Source organism: Phyllosticta citribraziliensis, assembly GCF_038025025.1.
Source record: "Phyllosticta citribraziliensis strain CPC 17464 chromosome Unknown J3D65scaffold_5, whole genome shotgun sequence".
Classification (NCBI taxonomy): Eukaryota; Fungi; Ascomycota; class Dothideomycetes; order Botryosphaeriales; family Phyllostictaceae; genus Phyllosticta; species Phyllosticta citribraziliensis.
In genome coordinates, this window is record NW_027117342.1 from 118,604 (window position 1) to 135,746 (window position 17,143).

At 57.0% G+C, this 17,143-nt stretch overlaps 5 protein-coding genes across 5 annotated transcripts; 3 read left to right on the forward strand and 2 right to left on the reverse strand.

Annotated features, from left to right (window-relative positions):
- The first annotated feature begins 5,860 nt into the window (after nucleotides 1–5,860).
- On the forward strand, nucleotides 5,861–7,006 carry J3D65DRAFT_313599 (uncharacterized protein). The gene has a single exon (XM_066795289.1). The coding sequence runs from the start codon at nucleotides 6,079–6,081 to the stop codon at nucleotides 6,889–6,891; it is 813 nt and encodes a 270-aa protein (XP_066655753.1). The 5' UTR covers nucleotides 5,861–6,078; the 3' UTR covers nucleotides 6,892–7,006.
- Nucleotides 7,007–9,023: 2,017 nt separating this feature from the next.
- Nucleotides 9,024–10,275, forward strand: J3D65DRAFT_313667 (uncharacterized protein). The gene is made up of 2 exons (XM_066795291.1): nucleotides 9,024–9,666; nucleotides 9,727–10,275. Exons 1-2 carry the CDS (start codon nucleotides 9,305–9,307, stop codon nucleotides 10,184–10,186), a joined length of 822 nt encoding a protein of 273 aa, XP_066655754.1. The 5' UTR covers nucleotides 9,024–9,304; the 3' UTR covers nucleotides 10,187–10,275.
- A 14-nt stretch (nucleotides 10,276–10,289) lies between these two features.
- J3D65DRAFT_620887 (histone H3) lies at nucleotides 10,290–11,176 on the reverse strand. Its single transcript, XM_066799898.1, has 3 exons — nucleotides 10,896–11,176; nucleotides 10,708–10,832; nucleotides 10,290–10,647 (listed from the first exon to the last, which is right to left on the reverse strand). The coding sequence occupies exons 1-3, from the start codon at nucleotides 10,942–10,944 to the stop codon at nucleotides 10,432–10,434; spliced, it is 390 nt and encodes a 129-aa protein (XP_066655755.1). The 5' UTR covers nucleotides 10,945–11,176; the 3' UTR covers nucleotides 10,290–10,431.
- J3D65DRAFT_313659 (uncharacterized protein) lies at nucleotides 10,900–12,258 on the forward strand. The gene has a single exon (XM_066795290.1). The coding sequence runs from the start codon at nucleotides 11,039–11,041 to the stop codon at nucleotides 12,143–12,145; it is 1,107 nt and encodes a 368-aa protein (XP_066655756.1). The 5' UTR covers nucleotides 10,900–11,038; the 3' UTR covers nucleotides 12,146–12,258.
- A 3,735-nt stretch (nucleotides 12,259–15,993) lies between these two features.
- On the reverse strand, nucleotides 15,994–16,854 carry J3D65DRAFT_313776 (uncharacterized protein). The gene has a single exon (XM_066795292.1). It carries the CDS (start codon nucleotides 16,726–16,728, stop codon nucleotides 16,024–16,026), a length of 705 nt encoding a protein of 234 aa, XP_066655757.1. The 5' UTR covers nucleotides 16,729–16,854; the 3' UTR covers nucleotides 15,994–16,023.
- Nucleotides 16,855–17,143: the final 289 nt, after the last annotated feature.

Sequence of the window (17,143 nt, forward strand, 5' to 3'; positions counted from 1 at the left end):
TCGGACGGACCCGTGAAACCACGGTGCAAGGCCGCCGTGGTTGGTGTGGTTCCTTGGGTTCCTACAGGTCTACTCCTACATGTACCTTAGCGCCGCCAAAATATTCAGTATCAAGGCAGACTTCTCTGCTCACGACCCTCCTGAAAATGGCGCCAAACCCATGCGCGAGCGCCGCCTCTGCTGCCGCCACCGTCTCTGTTGCCGCCGCCAAAGTCTTGAATATTTGACCCATCCGCCCGCATCTGAAAAGGAGAAAGACATATATTAGCACTCCGGGTGACATGTATTTTTGTAATAGGAGGTGGTCGAGTTTGTCAGAAAACTTCCCTGCGTCGACGGCGGACGAGGAAGGGTGGTTAAATGCTGAATTTCCACCGCTGATAATCTTACGCTTTCGCAGTAGCAAAGCTTCCCACCCTGATGCACCTCGCCCACACCCGGGATCTGAAAATTACCTTTGCAGTTGACGTTGTCCGACGGGAGTGCTGGGTCCGGAGGAAAATGCGGAGCGGGCGGTGGATACACGACAACTTCCCGGTCCTCTTCTCAGACCTCTTCCACCACCACGTCACATCAATCTTGACTAGCACCTACCACGTCGCGCTGCCTCAACATGGCCAAAACGGGGTTAGCTCTGCTCCTACCACGCCTCCCAGGCCAATTCCCAGGCTGTCGAACACCACCACGATCACCACCACCGATGCAGGCGAAGCCCGACGGCGAAGCGACAAGATTTCAGGAGTGGTGATGGTGTTGTTTCGTCATTGCGGCACCCAGCGACTGTTGTCAAAGATGCAGGGGGGGAAGAACGGGAGTAGTCAGTCTCCGGATATGGATTCCTTTACCATCTCAGCTCTGCTCCACGTCCGCCTCATCAGCAAGCAATGAGTACTCTTCCACTATCCCTGAACGTTGTCAATGTCCACCATGTCTAAGGCCCCAGCCCCGTCGGTCAAGACGCTGTATCTTGTCATCCACCTCAACTGACGTGGGCCCTTATTCTCTTATCCAACTTACCTTGTTCTCTCTCTCGCAGCTTGAGCCGCCTACTTCTAGGCAGTCAGTTATCCTTACCGTCGCGACGCCCGGCCTGCCCACGCTTCCTCGCGCGCGCCGTCCCTTTCCCTCTCGTCATTTCCTCATATCAACCCAACCGTTCCACGCAACGACGCGTCTTGCACTCATCAGATTAATGGATGGATCCATGGGAGTGCGCCATTTCGGATAAAACTCAGTCCGGTCGCGTCGCATCGTCCGGGTTCCCATCCCCCCGCCATCTTTGACTCTCTACAGCCGCAAGCCACGACATCAACGACACAACGACCGTGTCTATGATGCCTTGCCCACCAGGCCTGGATGAGTGAAAGGCCCAACCACGACTTCTCCATGCTGCTTTAACCTCTCTACTTACCCTCTAGACAGGCACACTAGCTGCTCTTACATTATACTGCCTTCAGACCTACCCCTTGCTACAACCTGCCTTCTCTCATCTATTAATCTACCATCCAACTCGCTCAAGCAGCTTGAGCGTCTCAAAGGAACTGGCGTCTTTTTCTTACTTTACTCTCCACAACTAGTGGCGTTTGACGCCGGCCATGATTGAACCATCTTGTGGCAACGCGTTCCCTCGAGCCCGCCGGTGTATTTCACAACGCACGACTCACGGCGGCATGCTAGGACATCATGTCAGCGGCAAAGCGCCCGCAAATTGCTGGCGCCGCTCCCCGCTATAAAACGCGTCTGCCAAAGTCCCGTCCCTCGTCTCCACCATGCGCACGCTGGGCTACTCACTGGCCTCGGTCCATGTTTCAATCTCTTAGCGCCGCTCTTAGCCAAGTCCTGGAATTGGACATCGGGAGGGCTCATAGGGCGGCGGCGCCGTCGGTGAGGGCGGAGCTTTTGCGACGGAAACTAACACGAGAATGGACATGTCCAGGTCGTCTTTCTTGTGGTCTACGCACAAAGGAGGGGGACCTTTAGCTGGCTCCAGTCACCTGCTCCTGAATCCGAGCGCATGATGCTCGAACTCGCCACTATTCCGCAAGAACCGAGTGGCTCGACGCCGCGTGTTGCGCTCCAGTCCGTCCAGCAAACTGAGCTGGCCTGCACGACATCAGCCTGGCTACCTAGCCGAATGGCCACCGTGCCGATGGCGTGGCCGACGCGCGGGCGGCCTGCTGGCCAATCATGCAAGCTCGCGCCGTCTCCTCCTGCGCCTGAAAGCGGCCGTACTCTCCCTTCCACACGTTGACCCAGTAGGCGAGGCCTGTGGAAGGCGGACACAGCGCGTGCGAGGCACCGTCGACAGTGTGGACGGACTCTGCGGGGAATAACTTCAAGTCCCCTTTTTTCTACTTGCTTTAAGGCGACAAGAACAGCGTCACACTCTCGTCCACAGCCCCTTTCGCAGGATACGAGGACAGATTCGTCAGTCTCAGATCTAAAAGACCCTCATCTCTCCACGCTATCCTTAGGGCTTTCGTCCATAGCAGTGATCTTCTACTTAATCCACCACCTCCTCCAATACCGAGGCCAATTGCGAACATAAAGCCATCGTCTCAACCAACATCAGCGAATCAAAATCAGTCGGGCAGCCTGAAGGCTTCTATAGGGGAGCGTCCTGGGCCTCCACCAACACCAGTAAATCAAAATCAGTTGGGCAGCTCGAAGGCTTCCACAGGGGAGCGTCCCGGGGCTCCACCAATACCAGCAAATTAAAATCAGTCAGGCACCCTTAACCTCCTCTCCCGACTAACCGTGATCTCGGCCAACCCTCAAACAAATTCAAGTGGCACCCACTACCATGATGGCTTTTCTCATAGACGGCTATATTTATAGCATGACATAGTGTTATAGTTAGTATAATTACTCGCTCTCCCTACCTTAATAAATCACTAGCAGCATTAGTAGGACTACCTGCTTTACTTCCTTATCCTCATCTTTGATTAAATCTTAGCTGACGGCGTCTTCTTTATTATTATGTGCAGCAAGATGAGCGGTAGAGATAGGAAGAGAAGGGCTAAGTTGAAGTGCACGGAGAAGAAGAAGGTAGGGTAGTTTATTTTATCTCTCGTCCGCGCTCTTCTCCGTTAACCAACACTGATTATGACGTTGTCTCTTAATCCATCCACGGTCCATCATCCCTTCTCCGTCCTCCAGCCAACGCACGAGCCGTGTTTTGTGGGTCATCGAGAAGCCGAATGCTAGCAAGCAGCGCATCGCCGTGGCAGATCGTGCGCCCACAACCGACTAATCGAATGACCTGTCAAGATCCCAGAGGCAGGTCAAGGCATCATCTGAGGTTGAGTGGATTTTATGTTCTCTAGATGCATGACGATGTTGCTTTCCGCCTCCCGTCCCTCAACCTACACCACCGCTAACAGGACATCCCGGCTCCTCGCGTCCTTGTGCCATTTTCCAATTCCTTCATGTCATCGAAATGAAATTTGAGGTAGCGGCCTATTGAAGCTCGTAGGCGTTTATCGACGACGTACGGCGAGGCGAGGCTCGTACAGCTCGTGAGCTTGCCGGTGAATTGTCCGCTGTCGAGGCTCATCGAGGACTCAAAGCGACCCCCAGCATTCTCTCCTCGCCAGTGAAACACACAGGGCCGGCTGCCGCCCCTGGTAGCTTGTCAGAACGGCGAGGAGGTTCGCGATCTTGGGCTGATGACCCGGCACAGAAACAGAGGGGGGGACAGGAGGGAAGAAGCTGAAGTGAACATGTATATGGCTGGAATTAGACAATGCCCGGTTTCTGTCGTGTCGCGTCGCATCGTCCGATCTGCCTCGCTAGGGTTAGGTGCGGACATAAGACTTGCAACCTACAAATCAGTATAAACGAGAGAGGGTGAGGTTGAGGGAGGCGTAATTCTCTGGAAATACCCCTGCTGACGACGAAACGAGGACCTTTGAGGCAACTTGAGCGATACCGATGACGCGATGAGCCCGCGGAGGGGATATCCTGCGCGTAGTAGTCAGTCAGTTTTGAGAAGCTGTTAACGGAGCCTTGCGGCAAAACAACCTTGAGGCCATGATGGCTGTTGGGAATGGTCGCCCATCTCACCGTGCCCAAGATGTCCTTGATGTATGCCGAGGAAAATGATGTGGGCCAGAAGGCAATCCAGGACAACAGCGCGGAAACGTCGGAGTGTAGCTTGGAGGGCCAAGATTGGTGGATTTGAGGACAGCGGCCAGACGGCGAGGTGATTCCTTTGATGCAGACTTCGTACAGTTCGGAAGAACGCACGAAGAGAGGAGCGCCTCTTTGAGGCTTAGAGGAGAGCGGCCGGGCGGCGAGGTGTTTCCTTCAACGTAGAGTCCGGCCTGTCGGGTATCGGTCAGTACAGCTCTGAAGGAGAGGACGGCGGGAGGAGTACTTGTCTGAGAAGCATCTCCCATGGAAGAGCCAAGAGATGGACGGCTTCGAATGCAGAGGACAGCGGCCAAGCGGTGAGGTGTTTCTTCCAAGCGTACCAGTCAGTACAGCTCTGAAGGAGTGAAGCGGCGGGAGGAGTACTTCTCTGAGCAAGCATCTCCAACGGACGAGTGCAGTGAGCGAGCGGATGGATGGCGGATAAGGGGAGCAGGGGCGGGCGATGAGGGTGAAGCTGGCGAGGCGGCGGGAGGATTGCAGCGATCGATGATGGATGAAGTGGACGAGAGTGGAGCGAGAGAGGGTGTCACTACATGTACCTTACCTTACCTTCAGTAGCAGTGCGTGACCTGCCGACGCGACCTCACCTCAGGTCCCTGAGAGACTCCAGGTCGGCCCGCAACGCGAAATCACGTGACACCGCGACCGTCTGAAGGAACCGAACGCGATGGGACCGGACCGGACCCGCTAGTTATCTCAGCAGGTGACTCAGCCGCTCGCTCACGTGACCGCCATACTCGCCGGCGGGAATGGCAAACTCGCCGGCGAGTATGGCTTTCTCGCTCACGTGACCGGCATACTCGCCAGCGGGAATGGCAAACTCGCCAGCGGGAATGGCCATACTCGCCAGCGGGAATTATACTCGCCAGCGGGTGACTCAGCCACTCGCTCACGTGACCGCCATACTCGCCGGCGGGAATGGCAAACTCGCCGGCGAGTATGGCTTTCTCGCTCACGTGACCGGCATACTCGCCAGCGGGAATGGCATACTCGCCAGCGGGAATGGCCATACTCGCCAGCGAGAAACGACATTACATAAGCACTACCTTGCTACCTGGACCTAGCTTTTCTCCCTACCGCTGCATACAACAGATCCTTGCGCGCTACTGTACCGTGCCGTCACCTCCATCACCATGCCCGCTCCCACGCCCACGCCCGCCTCAACTGCGCGAACATCTCTTTCTCTTTCTCTCGCCGTGCCATCCACATACGACGCCTGAGCCGCCGCTGCCACCACCGCCATTGCAGGCACAGCAAAAATGGCGACAATGACTCCTCCCAACTGCGCTGGCGGCTTGGCGCAGGCCAGTTGCTCCATCGGTTCTACATCACGACGACAGAGGAGACTTTGGGCTGAGACTACCTGCCCGGCTGGGGTGGCGGCTTGCTTGGCTGAAGGGTTTAGGTCCTCGTCCTCATCCGCCCGTCATGATGGCAGAGAAAACCACCCACAGCAACAGCCAGCCTGGCCCCGGGTCGAAACCTAGCATCGCCACCACCAGCACCGCTCCAACTGCGCCCACACAAGCAGCATCAGAAGACCTCAATCCAGCCCGCTCACAGTTCCGGAAACAACGCGCTGGTCGCACTTGGTTCGAGGTCGAGCCGCGGGTCTTCTCGCTGAGCCGACACATCTTTTTGTCAAGGCTCCCAATACGGTCGGCCAGGCGGCCACAGACGCATCCTCAGAGAGGCTGCAGCAGAACCTTTTGCTCGCCCGCACCGGTGACATTTCATAGGTCCAGGTTGACTGGGATATACGTCAACAGCCGATCAACATCCTCCTCGAGGCGCACAAAAACCCCCGATCGCGAGTATGCAGACGCCGTCGAAAGAGGCCTAGCCAAGAATACTGGATGAGTTGGTGGGCCGTGGTGTCACTCCAAGCGTGCCAGGAGCTGGCGTGCTTGTCGTTAGAAAAGGATGATGAATGGCATGTGGTCCAGCCAGCCGCAAAACGAGATACGACGCTTCATCGCGCCGGCGTACTCCCATAGAAACCCCTGCTTCCTAGGTAGGTCTCCCATCGGTCAGCCCTCTGGTCTCGTTCGTCCTTCTCAGCATCCCACCTCTGCATCGGCAGGTCCCATCTACGCTTCCACCACCACATATTCCTCCCATTCTATCCCAATTACAGCCTCTGCCGCTTTGCTGCTGCTGCTGCTACCGACGCTTCCACAGCCGCAACTACCACCGCGAGCTACCAGCGCAAGAGACTGCGCCGCAGCAAGAAACAGAGGTTTCTGGGGCGTTCGGAGCCTCAGAAGCTTCAGCAACGGCGTTTCCACGCGCCATATCGTCTTTTGGGGCCACGGAGATGGATATCCGCGACGGGGACAAGGGAGCGTGGGAAGAGACAGCGCCTGCCAATGTCAACCGTTAGGCCTTCAGCAACGATTCTCAGTTGATATTCATGAGGTGGAGGACGAAGGCTGTGGCGGAACTTGTTACCAGTCCCTATCTCTTCCTTTCTTTCCTTTTCCCGTTTCAGTTCTACTCCACAAATTCTATGCATGCGGGGGCAAACCCCTGCTTAGCGCAGCTACAGACGCAAACATCCTTCATTTCCTGTGCATGGATCATCATGATGTGGACGCTCAGAGTTACTGCTTTTGGCCACTTGACAAAAAAGAAAGAAGCGGCGGCCCCGCTTGCGCCTCATTCGCCTTAAAAACAAATTCCATTAGACTTGTCATTAATTGTTTGATGGGGAAAGAAAAGAGAAAGGAGAAATGATACATATAGCAGTCTTCACCTCCTCACCTGGCGACCATCCTGTTCCTCAACCGCTCAGATTGAAGACGCGGACTCAAAATGCCGCGACACACCCAGCACCTGCAGTTTGCCAAGGGCAGCACACGTTCAAGGGTATTCACCACCAAAACAACTTGCAAGTTAGACGAAAGCTAAGCATAAACACAACAGCAAAGCCGCTCTCAACCTTACAAAGCACCCATCATTAATCCATGGATTCCGTTGTACAACCCAGCAATTTCCCACCAGCCCCATTGCGCATGCGCCCACTGCTACTGGGAGTGGCTTTCAACAACGCAAACGCCGCACAAGATGCTTGGACGACTGGGGAGCCCGTTCAGCGTCGCAGCAGACACGCGCGGGACGCGCCCAAGGTCGCGCCGCCTGATGCACCGCGGAGACGGCTACGCCAACGCCTTTGCCTGGACCGTGCGGTCTGCCATGCGGCTGGAAACCATCACGACTGACGTGCCCCTTGTGCATCCCCCGTCGGCCATGCACTACTCCTTTTCCGCCGATGTCCCGCCTCCTGCTGCGGATTACGCGCCGGCTGTCCTAAGGGATCCGAGAGTTGAGCTTGTCAGGCTCGGCTTCTAGCCGATACTGGAACTCGACGGAGTAACTCTTCGCGGCTTTTGATTGATGCTCGTGTGCAGAGACTTTTCGAGGGTGGATGATGGGAGGAAGATGGAATTTAATGTGTCGCTTGTCGATTGTGGTGACAGACCCGTGTAAAGCCAAATCCCTTGTGTCTGTTTTTTTCATTGCCAGAGGGCTTGGATGGAGACGGATGATGGAGCGCCGTGGGAAAGGTGGGAGGTGTCCGGGCGCATTGGAAAAGGAGGGTCGCAAGTTGGATGAGGCCACGCTCGGCACCGCGAAAGAACAGCCAGGTAGAGATCGAGGATCGTCATGGATGGACCAAAAGCTTCACACGGGTTGCATGGAGGAGGCGAAGGCAGGCTGTTTCAAGGGTTGGGCGGTGTGCCCTGCTCTTTTGTCGCGACCCCGAGTCTTTCGTGAAAGAACGGCGGCGGATCAGATGGCAGTCATTCTGAGCGCGTAGACATGTGTTGTTTGACTCCTGGTATAAATGTTAACGATGCAGAGCAGCTTGCTTGACTTGCCGCCACGCCTTCTCCGACGCGCGCCTTCATTCAGGTCCTGGCCTCTATTATCTATCGCCTTGTAATCCATCGGGTCCTCTCAGAACTACGCCCACAGCTCCCATACCTGGGCAGCGACAATGAAAGGCAGGACGTGGCCATCGTCTTCCTCAAAGGCAACATGGATGGAGGAGGCGGGAGAGGGGGTAGAGGCAGAGCCCAAACTCCGCGTCAACGACTTTGGCGCCATGAAGAGGCGGATGGTGCCGGAGCTGCAGGACCTTCGCCGCCTCCGCCATAAAGAAGCATATGATGCCGGAGCTGCAGGACCTCAAGCCGACGACTTCGAAGCAAATAATGACGCCAGAGCTGACGGACCTCGAAGCCGAAGCGTGCTCCGTCTTTACAGCTGTGAGGGGGGAGCCAGACGAGAGAGAGATACATCTCATGGGCCCTGGCGTCAACGTGTCAAAGGACATGCTCCATCCTCTATCGTGACAGGCGCACGCACGGTAATAGACACAGAGGTTGTTGCGGCTGTCGTTGGCATACGGAGCGACGTCGAGCAAAGGCGAAACACGGTAGGCGTCGTGGCCAATCCAAAGAATCAATCTTGTTCCATCTCTTCCTCTGTCCTCACTGTGCTATCCAAGCACAGCTCATGTACCCTCGACCTCCAACTGTATTTGTGTATTCCCCTCGGGCTGCGGCAGCATGTTTGACGGACGAGATGGTGGGGTTGGACGGATCGAGCGAAAAGCGACAGCACACGAGGCGGTAGATTGCAAGACGCGAGAGACGGGTGGCGTTGCCGGAGGCGCAAGCAAGCGTGGATTCAGGCGCGTTCACAGCTTCTGGTGGGTGTGGAGAGTTGGGATGGAGATAGTTGCGAGAGTCGCGTCGAGGGGCGGGGATGATGGGTGGACAGCCGGGGTCGGCCGCGCCGACGCGCCAAACCCAAAGGGGTAAGGTAAGCTCGTCGCCGGTGGTACCGTCAACACCAACGAACGAGACGATCCAATAATCTTGAATATTCAACAACCCACACCATTGATCATGCGAAGAGACTGGCGCCGACTCTTTCCGCCTTCGACGCGAAACGCCTCGTGTGGCCTCGTGGGAAGGGATTTCCTGGGGGCAAGCTGGCCGACTGCCTGGTTCCGCACAAGACCCAGCTAGCTAGGTGCAGCAAACAATGACGCAGCAAACAACGACTCCTTCGCCAGTACCTCCTCCGTTCTTCACGCCAAACCAGATCGTTGCAGATCCATCAACCGCCATCCTACTCGATGCCTCCCCACGACCAGGCCGCAGCGCCATCACCGCTGCTGCCGCCAGCATGGGCAGATGCTATTTTCACCGACGCTTTCCTCGCAAAGTATGCGCGAGACGACGGTGACGGCGCAGACGACGTGGTGGATTTGGCGACTGGCGATCTGGTGCAAGACCACGGGTACCTTGCAGGCATGGAAGATTACCCGGAGGAGGGGCCGTTCGCCGCTCTGGCTTGGGATGACGCTTGCAGTCAAGATGAAACCCCGCAGGAAAGGATGGACGACACGCTGGAGGCAGAGGAGGGCGAAGAGGACGACGAGGAGGACGAGGAGAGGATGGACAGTCATGTCGAGGCAGAAGAAGAGGACAAGCACGAGTAAGTTCACCAAGGGTCGATTGTTGTTGACATGCTTCATACTCACTCTTCCGAATCAAGGACAACAACAAATGTGCCGATTCGGCCCGCCATCACGACAACAACCAAGGAAGGCATCGAACCCATCGACGCCAGCGCCCTGAAATTTGGCAATTGGACCCCCGAGGAGGACGCGAGGATGAAAGAGCTGCGGGACAAGAAGGTGCCGTGGGCAGAGATTGTTCCAGCGCACATGCCCGGGCGCACGCTGCAAGCAGCGAGGCAACGATTCTACGACGTCCAGAAGGGTCGCTCGGCCACCGGTGGCGACAGTCAATCATACCGAAGATGGACCCAGGCCGAAAAGGACCACCTCCTGGGCCAACGCCGCAAAGGATTCAAGTTCAAAGGCATTGCGGAAGAGCTGGGAGTTTCTGAGGCAATGGCCATTACCCAGTACAACCGGCTGGTGAAGAAGCTGAACGATGATGATGATAATGATGATGATGATGAGGAGGACGGAGAGGACGAGCTTGCTTAGGTAGTGGCGAGTCATATGTCTGGGTTAGTCTGCTGATACTACTACATTCAATGACATTGGGCAGATTCACACAAGAAGCTAAAGCACACACAGCGCACGTCAATCTGCATGAATTCAGTGCTTATCCCCATCTTCGACGGCCGCAAGCCTCCTCTCCTTCCTGTAGAGCTTCCCTCTCCCCTGTCGGTTTGTCTCTATCCAATCAACCAATGTATGTTGTGCCGCTGCCGCGGACGGAATTACTGTTAATGGGCCTCAAACCGACCGCGGATCCGTCTCGCCAACTGCATGTCAACCTGCTTGATAGTCTGGCGACGGGCATGCTGGGCGCAGTAATTGGTGTCCTCCATCACACCGACCAGGTACGCCTCGGCCGCCTCCTGCAGCGCTTCCAACGCCTTGACCTGCCACCGCGTCACCCCGCTGGCGCCATCCGTCATTGCTTGAGCAATCTCCCGCACCTGGTACCGTGTTGGTCAGTTGTGTGTATGTGTGTGTGGCTGTGTCTGTGGCATACTGACCAGGCGGGAGAAGGGCAGCTTGCGCAGGCAGAGGTCGGTCGACTTTTGGCATGCTTTGATTTCCCTGATGGCAACGGCACTGGACTTGCGACGCCTGACCGGCGGCCGAGGGGTGGGGTCGCCAGCTGCGCGTGCGAACTGTGTGTCAGCAATGTGCAGTGTGTTGGCTGTGGTGTTGTCGGACATACGCTGTGAGAGGCTTCGTTTCGACGGCTTCCCGAGCTTGGATCGTGCCATTTTTGATTGAGTGGATGGAGGATCGAAAGAGGTTGATGAAGGTCCAAGAAACTAAATATGTAGACAATCGTCGTCGTCGCTCTCGGCCTCAGGCATGGAGCAAACAAGCCGCAGGTGCCAGCCTGTACATGTCGGTAGGTTTGTCGTTTTCTTCGTCCGTCCATCCATCTGCGTCTACCCTCACTCCCTCACTCCGTGTCACACTTCCTGTGCATTTCCTTGCCACTTCATCTTCTCGCTTGCTTGCGCGTCATGCTCGACGCTCACACGGTCGTCGCCCCAGGCCATCATCCTCGACCGAAACGACCATGACGGCCCACCACCACCACCACCACCATACGTCTTCGCTGCCGCCGCCAGAACTCGCGCACCATCTCGCCGAACTGCAGCGCCTCATCGAGCCCGACAACGCTCGCGTCATCGAAAGTACTGCCCCAACTTCTCAGCCCGACCAAGAATGCCAAAAGGCGACTCTGGAGTACTGCCACAACCGTCGCACGCCCACACTGCTACGCCTACACCCGGCACACCACAGGAGGTCCGAAGCACTTCAGGTCCGCTTGGCGCCCGCACGGGTGCCTCGCAGACGAGCATTGCAGACCTCACCTGTCCCCGGCCAAGAAGCATCTGTACGCGCGGTACCCAGCGCCGCAGGCGCGCCAGGCCTCGTTCGGCTCTCACAATTTCCACACCAGCTCGCAGCCCATGCGGTCTACCTCACGCGGCTTCGGCTCCAGCAGTGCTTGATAGGCAGGCTTGCCTGTGTCGCATTGTGCCTCTTCTCTTCCTCATTCACGAGTGGATCTCCGGCCCCCCAGAGCTCAGCAATGGCGCCCTGCCAAAACACGCGGAGCACATCCAACCAAAGAAGATTGGCTCAAAGCACAACACTGCCCCGCAGCTGTCGCCGCTTTCGGTGAAGCTCCCCAAAGTCACCAGCGCCTCCGAGGACGCCATGTGGCGGCGAGCTGGAGCTACACGCTCGCGCTGTCGCGGCCAACAAGACAAGTGGACGCGGACACAGCAAATACGCTCGCGGCCGCACTCGACGCACAGAGCTTCCAGCTCCGACAGACAGAGACGGCTCTCACCAGAGACGCGGGGGTTCAGAGCAGGCGCCTCTGCCAAGTGCTCGAGGCGGTGCTGCAGCAGGCGTCGGCGGAAATGGACCGCACGGGGCAGAAGACAGACTGGAATTTGAGCATACCCGCCTCGGACCGCCTTTCACAAACCTCCTAGTCGTCGTCGAGACATGCATGCATGTTGGACGTGCTAGCAAAACGTTTCTCCGACAAGCTCTCCTCCACTTCCTTCACTGGACACTTCAACACAAACACCAGCACGACCAAGGCCATCCCTCGTCGCCATCACTACCATCTCTATCATTGCTTTTTCATCTTCCTCCAGTAGCTGCGGCCGCGTCACGATGCCCTGTCACCCGAGATTGTGTCGATGGCTACTTCACGGGGACAGTCTCGCTCCGGCAACCATCGCACCCCTGTCGCACTGTCACGCAGCTTCAGAGAGAAAGATGACACTGGGGAACAAACGAGACGGACTGCACAATCAAGTTCAACAACAAGAGGGCGTACAACCTGGAAGTCTCAGTATCATCAGGTGTCGCCAAAGTACGTTGGTTTTCCAGCTGCGCCAGATTGGCCGCGTTGTGTCGACGGCTTGCAGCGTGGCTCAAGGACCGCAGCGCCTGAAGTTATGGACTTTGTGCTGTCGCCATTTGCGACTGATTGTCACAGTATCAACGCCGCCTCCTCCTCCTCCTCCTCCTCCTGCCGCCTTTTCTCAATCCATACAGCCTGAAACCCCACGACTCGGTATCGGCCGCCAGCACCACATCGATTGAATGGACAGTGGTGGGACAACGTGTCTTGGTCAGGCCTCCGATGGATCTAAAAGCGGTGGATTGGGCGCACAACTGGTGGTGATGATGATGGTGCAGCCGGGGAATAAGAGAGGCCATGTCCGAGTCCGAGTCTTTGAATTGGCCATGACTGTCCTGGTGGTCAGTCTTCGTGTCCCAATCATGTCTCGCACACATCCAGCTCGAAACGCCTGAAACAAATGTTCTATTTGGTCCTCCCCGTCAATGGCATATGCACGTCAAATTCTGGATTTCCCCTCGAGTACCAGCAACCCGTCCCATTCTCCAATGCTGCTGCTGGTTCCGCCCGCAAATAACCAAAGATCCATCTTGAAACCATGTCCCAATTCATCATTCCAGTACCTCGTGTCCTGCCTTCCAGACCCATAGACGACATGCCCGGCCATCTTGTGCTCTTTTTAAAGAGCCTCTGACGTGTCTACAAGCTGGAGTTGGTCGTGGCCAGCGACGCTGGTGTCGAGATTGGCCTTGAAAAGTTTTAGTGCTGTGGTTGGTCAAGACGGGATCGAGTCTGTGGACATTGATCCCTCTTCCGCATTCCGCTCTAGGCAAACGGGAGACTTCAACCGCTGGGACTGTCATCTAATCACCACCACCGACGAAGAAATAGCAGCCGCGGCGCACTAGAATCCCTATAGGGATGATGATGGCCCGCCCACCGGCTCACTACGAAGCTTGTCTTTCCGGCCATGGGCCCACACGAATGCTGCTAAAATCGTTTGCCGTCTCTAGAAGTCGAAGCGCGTGGCTGACGATCATCATCACGTCTCCTCGCCTCTCGAAGAAATTGCCTGGCATCTTGATGCCTGCCCGAATCCAAAACGCAGCGCATCATAATTGGACCAAAGACTGCAGCAAGCAATTCAAAAGCCGTGGCCCACCATCCCTCGGCCTACTGTCGACCAGGACGTGCGCGCTCAGCCCCTAGTTGGTCGTGAAACTCGGCCACAGCCAAGTAGAGGCCGGAAATCAAGCAGCCGGACGCCACTTTTCTCGACCTGATTCTACAGCTGCTCAAGCGAGCCCTTGAGCGTGATGACGACGCCTAAAAAAAAGTACTTTAGCGTCTTCATCTTCCTCGGCATGTGCGCGCGCGCAAGGTTGTCAAGGCTGAGGCTGAGACGAGGCCGAATCCAAAGGTCGACTTCCACAAAAGGACAACTTCACGAGAGTACAAGAGACTGTCTCATCATGAAGCTCCTAATTGCAGATTCCGCTGTTGCTGGTACGGCCATACAAGGCGCACCGCACTGACAAAGGACTTGTTGCCCAAAATCCAGTCGACCAGTACAGTGCGAACACCTGCGCAGCTGGATCAATCAATGAGCGCGTGCAGACCAACGCCAACGTGGACTTTCACAGCAAATCCATCGCCATGGTGGGCCGGCCAGGCGGCCGTCGAATTCCGAGCCGGTGCGTCGTTCGTGAGAGTTAGTTGCTGAGGCCGCGTGTGGCCGCCCGAGGACGACGAGCTTTGGTGCGACTTCGAGTTTGCGCGCGCCGCATTTATGTATCGCGACGGCCCCTTTCCAATTTTTTTTGGCCGACGCGCGAGTATCAGGCATGATGAGAGCGGTACGGCCATGGCCGGCGGGCCCGGCACGCCAGCCGACGAAGAGTCGTCAGAGGCAGCGTCCGCACTGACGGTCGCCATGGCAGCTCGACCACTGCTGCTGCTGCTGGTGTTGATGGCGAGGAGTATGACGGCCCCATCGGTGGCGTCATGCAAGTCGAGCCCTGCCTGCTACTTAGCAGACTGACTGACTGACCTTTTGCTGCCAGGCCCGCCACGCTCGCTCAATCCGCGCTTGTCTTCGTATGACCGGGAAGAGAGTTACGGAAGATGATGCCTCCCGCGCCTGGCCTCGCTCCGGCCATAAACGCCGCGACTATGGAGCGGGAAGAGGAAATTCACCCGCAGCTGGTTGCCGAGTATGATAAAAGGGGGGAGGGGGGACGCGAAGCAGCTGCGCGCACGAGCACCTCACGCGCTTTGCCAGGAAGCTCGATCGAGTCTTAGCCACGAGCCTCCAGACGGCAGCGCGGGCTCAACGGCACTTGGTGACTGTTGTGCACAGAAGAGTCGGGCAATCAGTGGGAGATGGGGGGTGGAGGAGGAGGAACAAGGGCTATGGATGAATATCAAATGAAAAAGCCCAGCCCGTGGCTCAAATCAAAGCATCACCACCACTACATAGAGAAAATATAATGAATTACGGCGGCACTGACGGACATCACCGCAGTACTCGACCGCGTTTCCGGTGCCCCAAGGAGGTCTTCACTGGCCCTGCAGATAATAATGGCGATGCCATCAAAGAGCTAGAACCGCTTGTCAAGCAAGACGTCGAGAGGGAGCCTGAGGATACCACCGCAGCGATCAAGATGAAGTCCAGCAAACCTGACAACAATCCAGCTCCCATGCCAAACGGAAGCCAGTAGACCCCTGGGCTGATTATTTTGGAAATAGAGCGAAGCAAGGCTCTGAAAGTGATAATGACATTGATGTTAGGTTGGAGGACTCTAGCAATAGCAATATCAGCATCAACAGTGCGCCAGGGTCGTCCCGACTTCGTCGGCAACGCGCCTGACAGCGCCGCCGCCTCATCTCTCAAACACGGTGGCTGCTGGGAACAACGGCCGGATCGTCCCATGAGCAGGATTTGGTCAGAATAACAAGCCATGTGCACTTGTCAGCCCCCAGAACTGTGTCATCCACCTCTGTCAACCATTTTTTTCGCACCAACATGCCAAGCCGATGGTCCTGGTGCTCTCTTAACATCTCCCACGCTTCTCGTCAACCGCCGCACGCCTCTCTCGGCCTCGTTCAGTGTCTGACGGGTGCTACCATCTGCCGCCACAGCACTGTCCCCTCCTCTGCCGGGGAAACGCGCCCTCGCTTCCTTGTCGTCATCTTGTGTAGCACGCGCAACAGACTTGGAGGGAAGGCAGGCATGCAGTTTCCATCGGGATATCATAGCCTTGTGAGTATGAGCATAAGCAGTAGACGCATGATGGTCATGCGCGAGCTCGTAGCGCGCGCATGGCGTCAGGTGGTAGTCCAAATCATAAGGGCTTCCAGATCGAGACCGCTGTTGGCCGAGAAGGCCTGCTATTTGTAGCCGTGTTTGGGGTGACTGGGAGCCTGATGGCGCTGACGACGGCATTTGATGATGGGCTCGCTATGCCCTTGTGTCGGCAGCGTGGGTGGAGGTGGTTGTTGGTGTGGAGGTGGAGGAGCGTTCGATGGCGGCGCGGCGGCCGTTGACGACCTCGCGAGCCCCGGGCGACGTGTGCGAGAGCGCCACGCTGGCGATGGCAGTAGCAGCAGCGGCGATACCACGCGGCCGCGCTTTGCGAACAGCGCCGTTGGCATCGTGCCATGACCTCGATGGCGTGCCCCTATGAGCACCACACCTGGAGAGGGGAGCTTCGGCGGGAAGCATACCTGGGCAGCCGGAGAATGAAGTTGGGCCGGACATGCAAAGAGAACTTGAAGGGGAGGTGTACCTAGAGCTGACCTGTCCGGCGATTCCAATAGACCGTCGGCGGCTTTTGCGGCGGTGCTTTACGTCTTGCGCATTCAGCGCCCCAAGTCCCCAGTGGTCGGGAATTGTGCGGTGGAGCCGATAGCAGCGTTGAGGCGTTTGAGCAGGCGCTGGGTGGCGCGGAGCAGAGAGAGTACGGCGGGACCGGAGACATTGGAGGACTTGGCGAGACTTGAGGGTGGTGGGTCGTGAATTGAAAGTGAGAGGGATGAAGTTCGAGTCGTCAAGCGTCCAGGAATGCGCCCGCCGGCGGGGCCTGATGGACTGACGGTGACGTTGTCTGACCTGATCAGGACCACCCTGCCGTAGATGGGACTCCCCTCGTCTACTCCACTGCATGGCAGGGAGTCGAATGATTTGCGTCTCTAGCTAGACCAGCTCCTCGGTCGCCGCCGCGTCCAGAGTCTCCTGGCAACGATGCGGTTGGATGCGGTAGCGACATTGGGCGGATTTTGCGTCGGTCAGGAGCCGCAGGTTGGCCCACAAGGCCGCGGCGTCCGAAGCACCAAAGACGTGCCACGCTGGGGCGATGTTGTCGACAAACGCGTTTTCCTCGTTTGGATCATGGAACCTTGGTGGGTAGTCGATCCTCGACAGTTGTTTCCGGCGGGGACGAGCGGGCAAGATGAAGCCGCCGCAGCCAAGGCCGGCACGATCTAGAAGACGGTTGGAAGTTGTTCACGTCGTTCTTCTGGCCAACATTAGTATCCAGCAGCAGCAGGAGCAGGGACGAGACGAACAGAGGAGAGGAGAG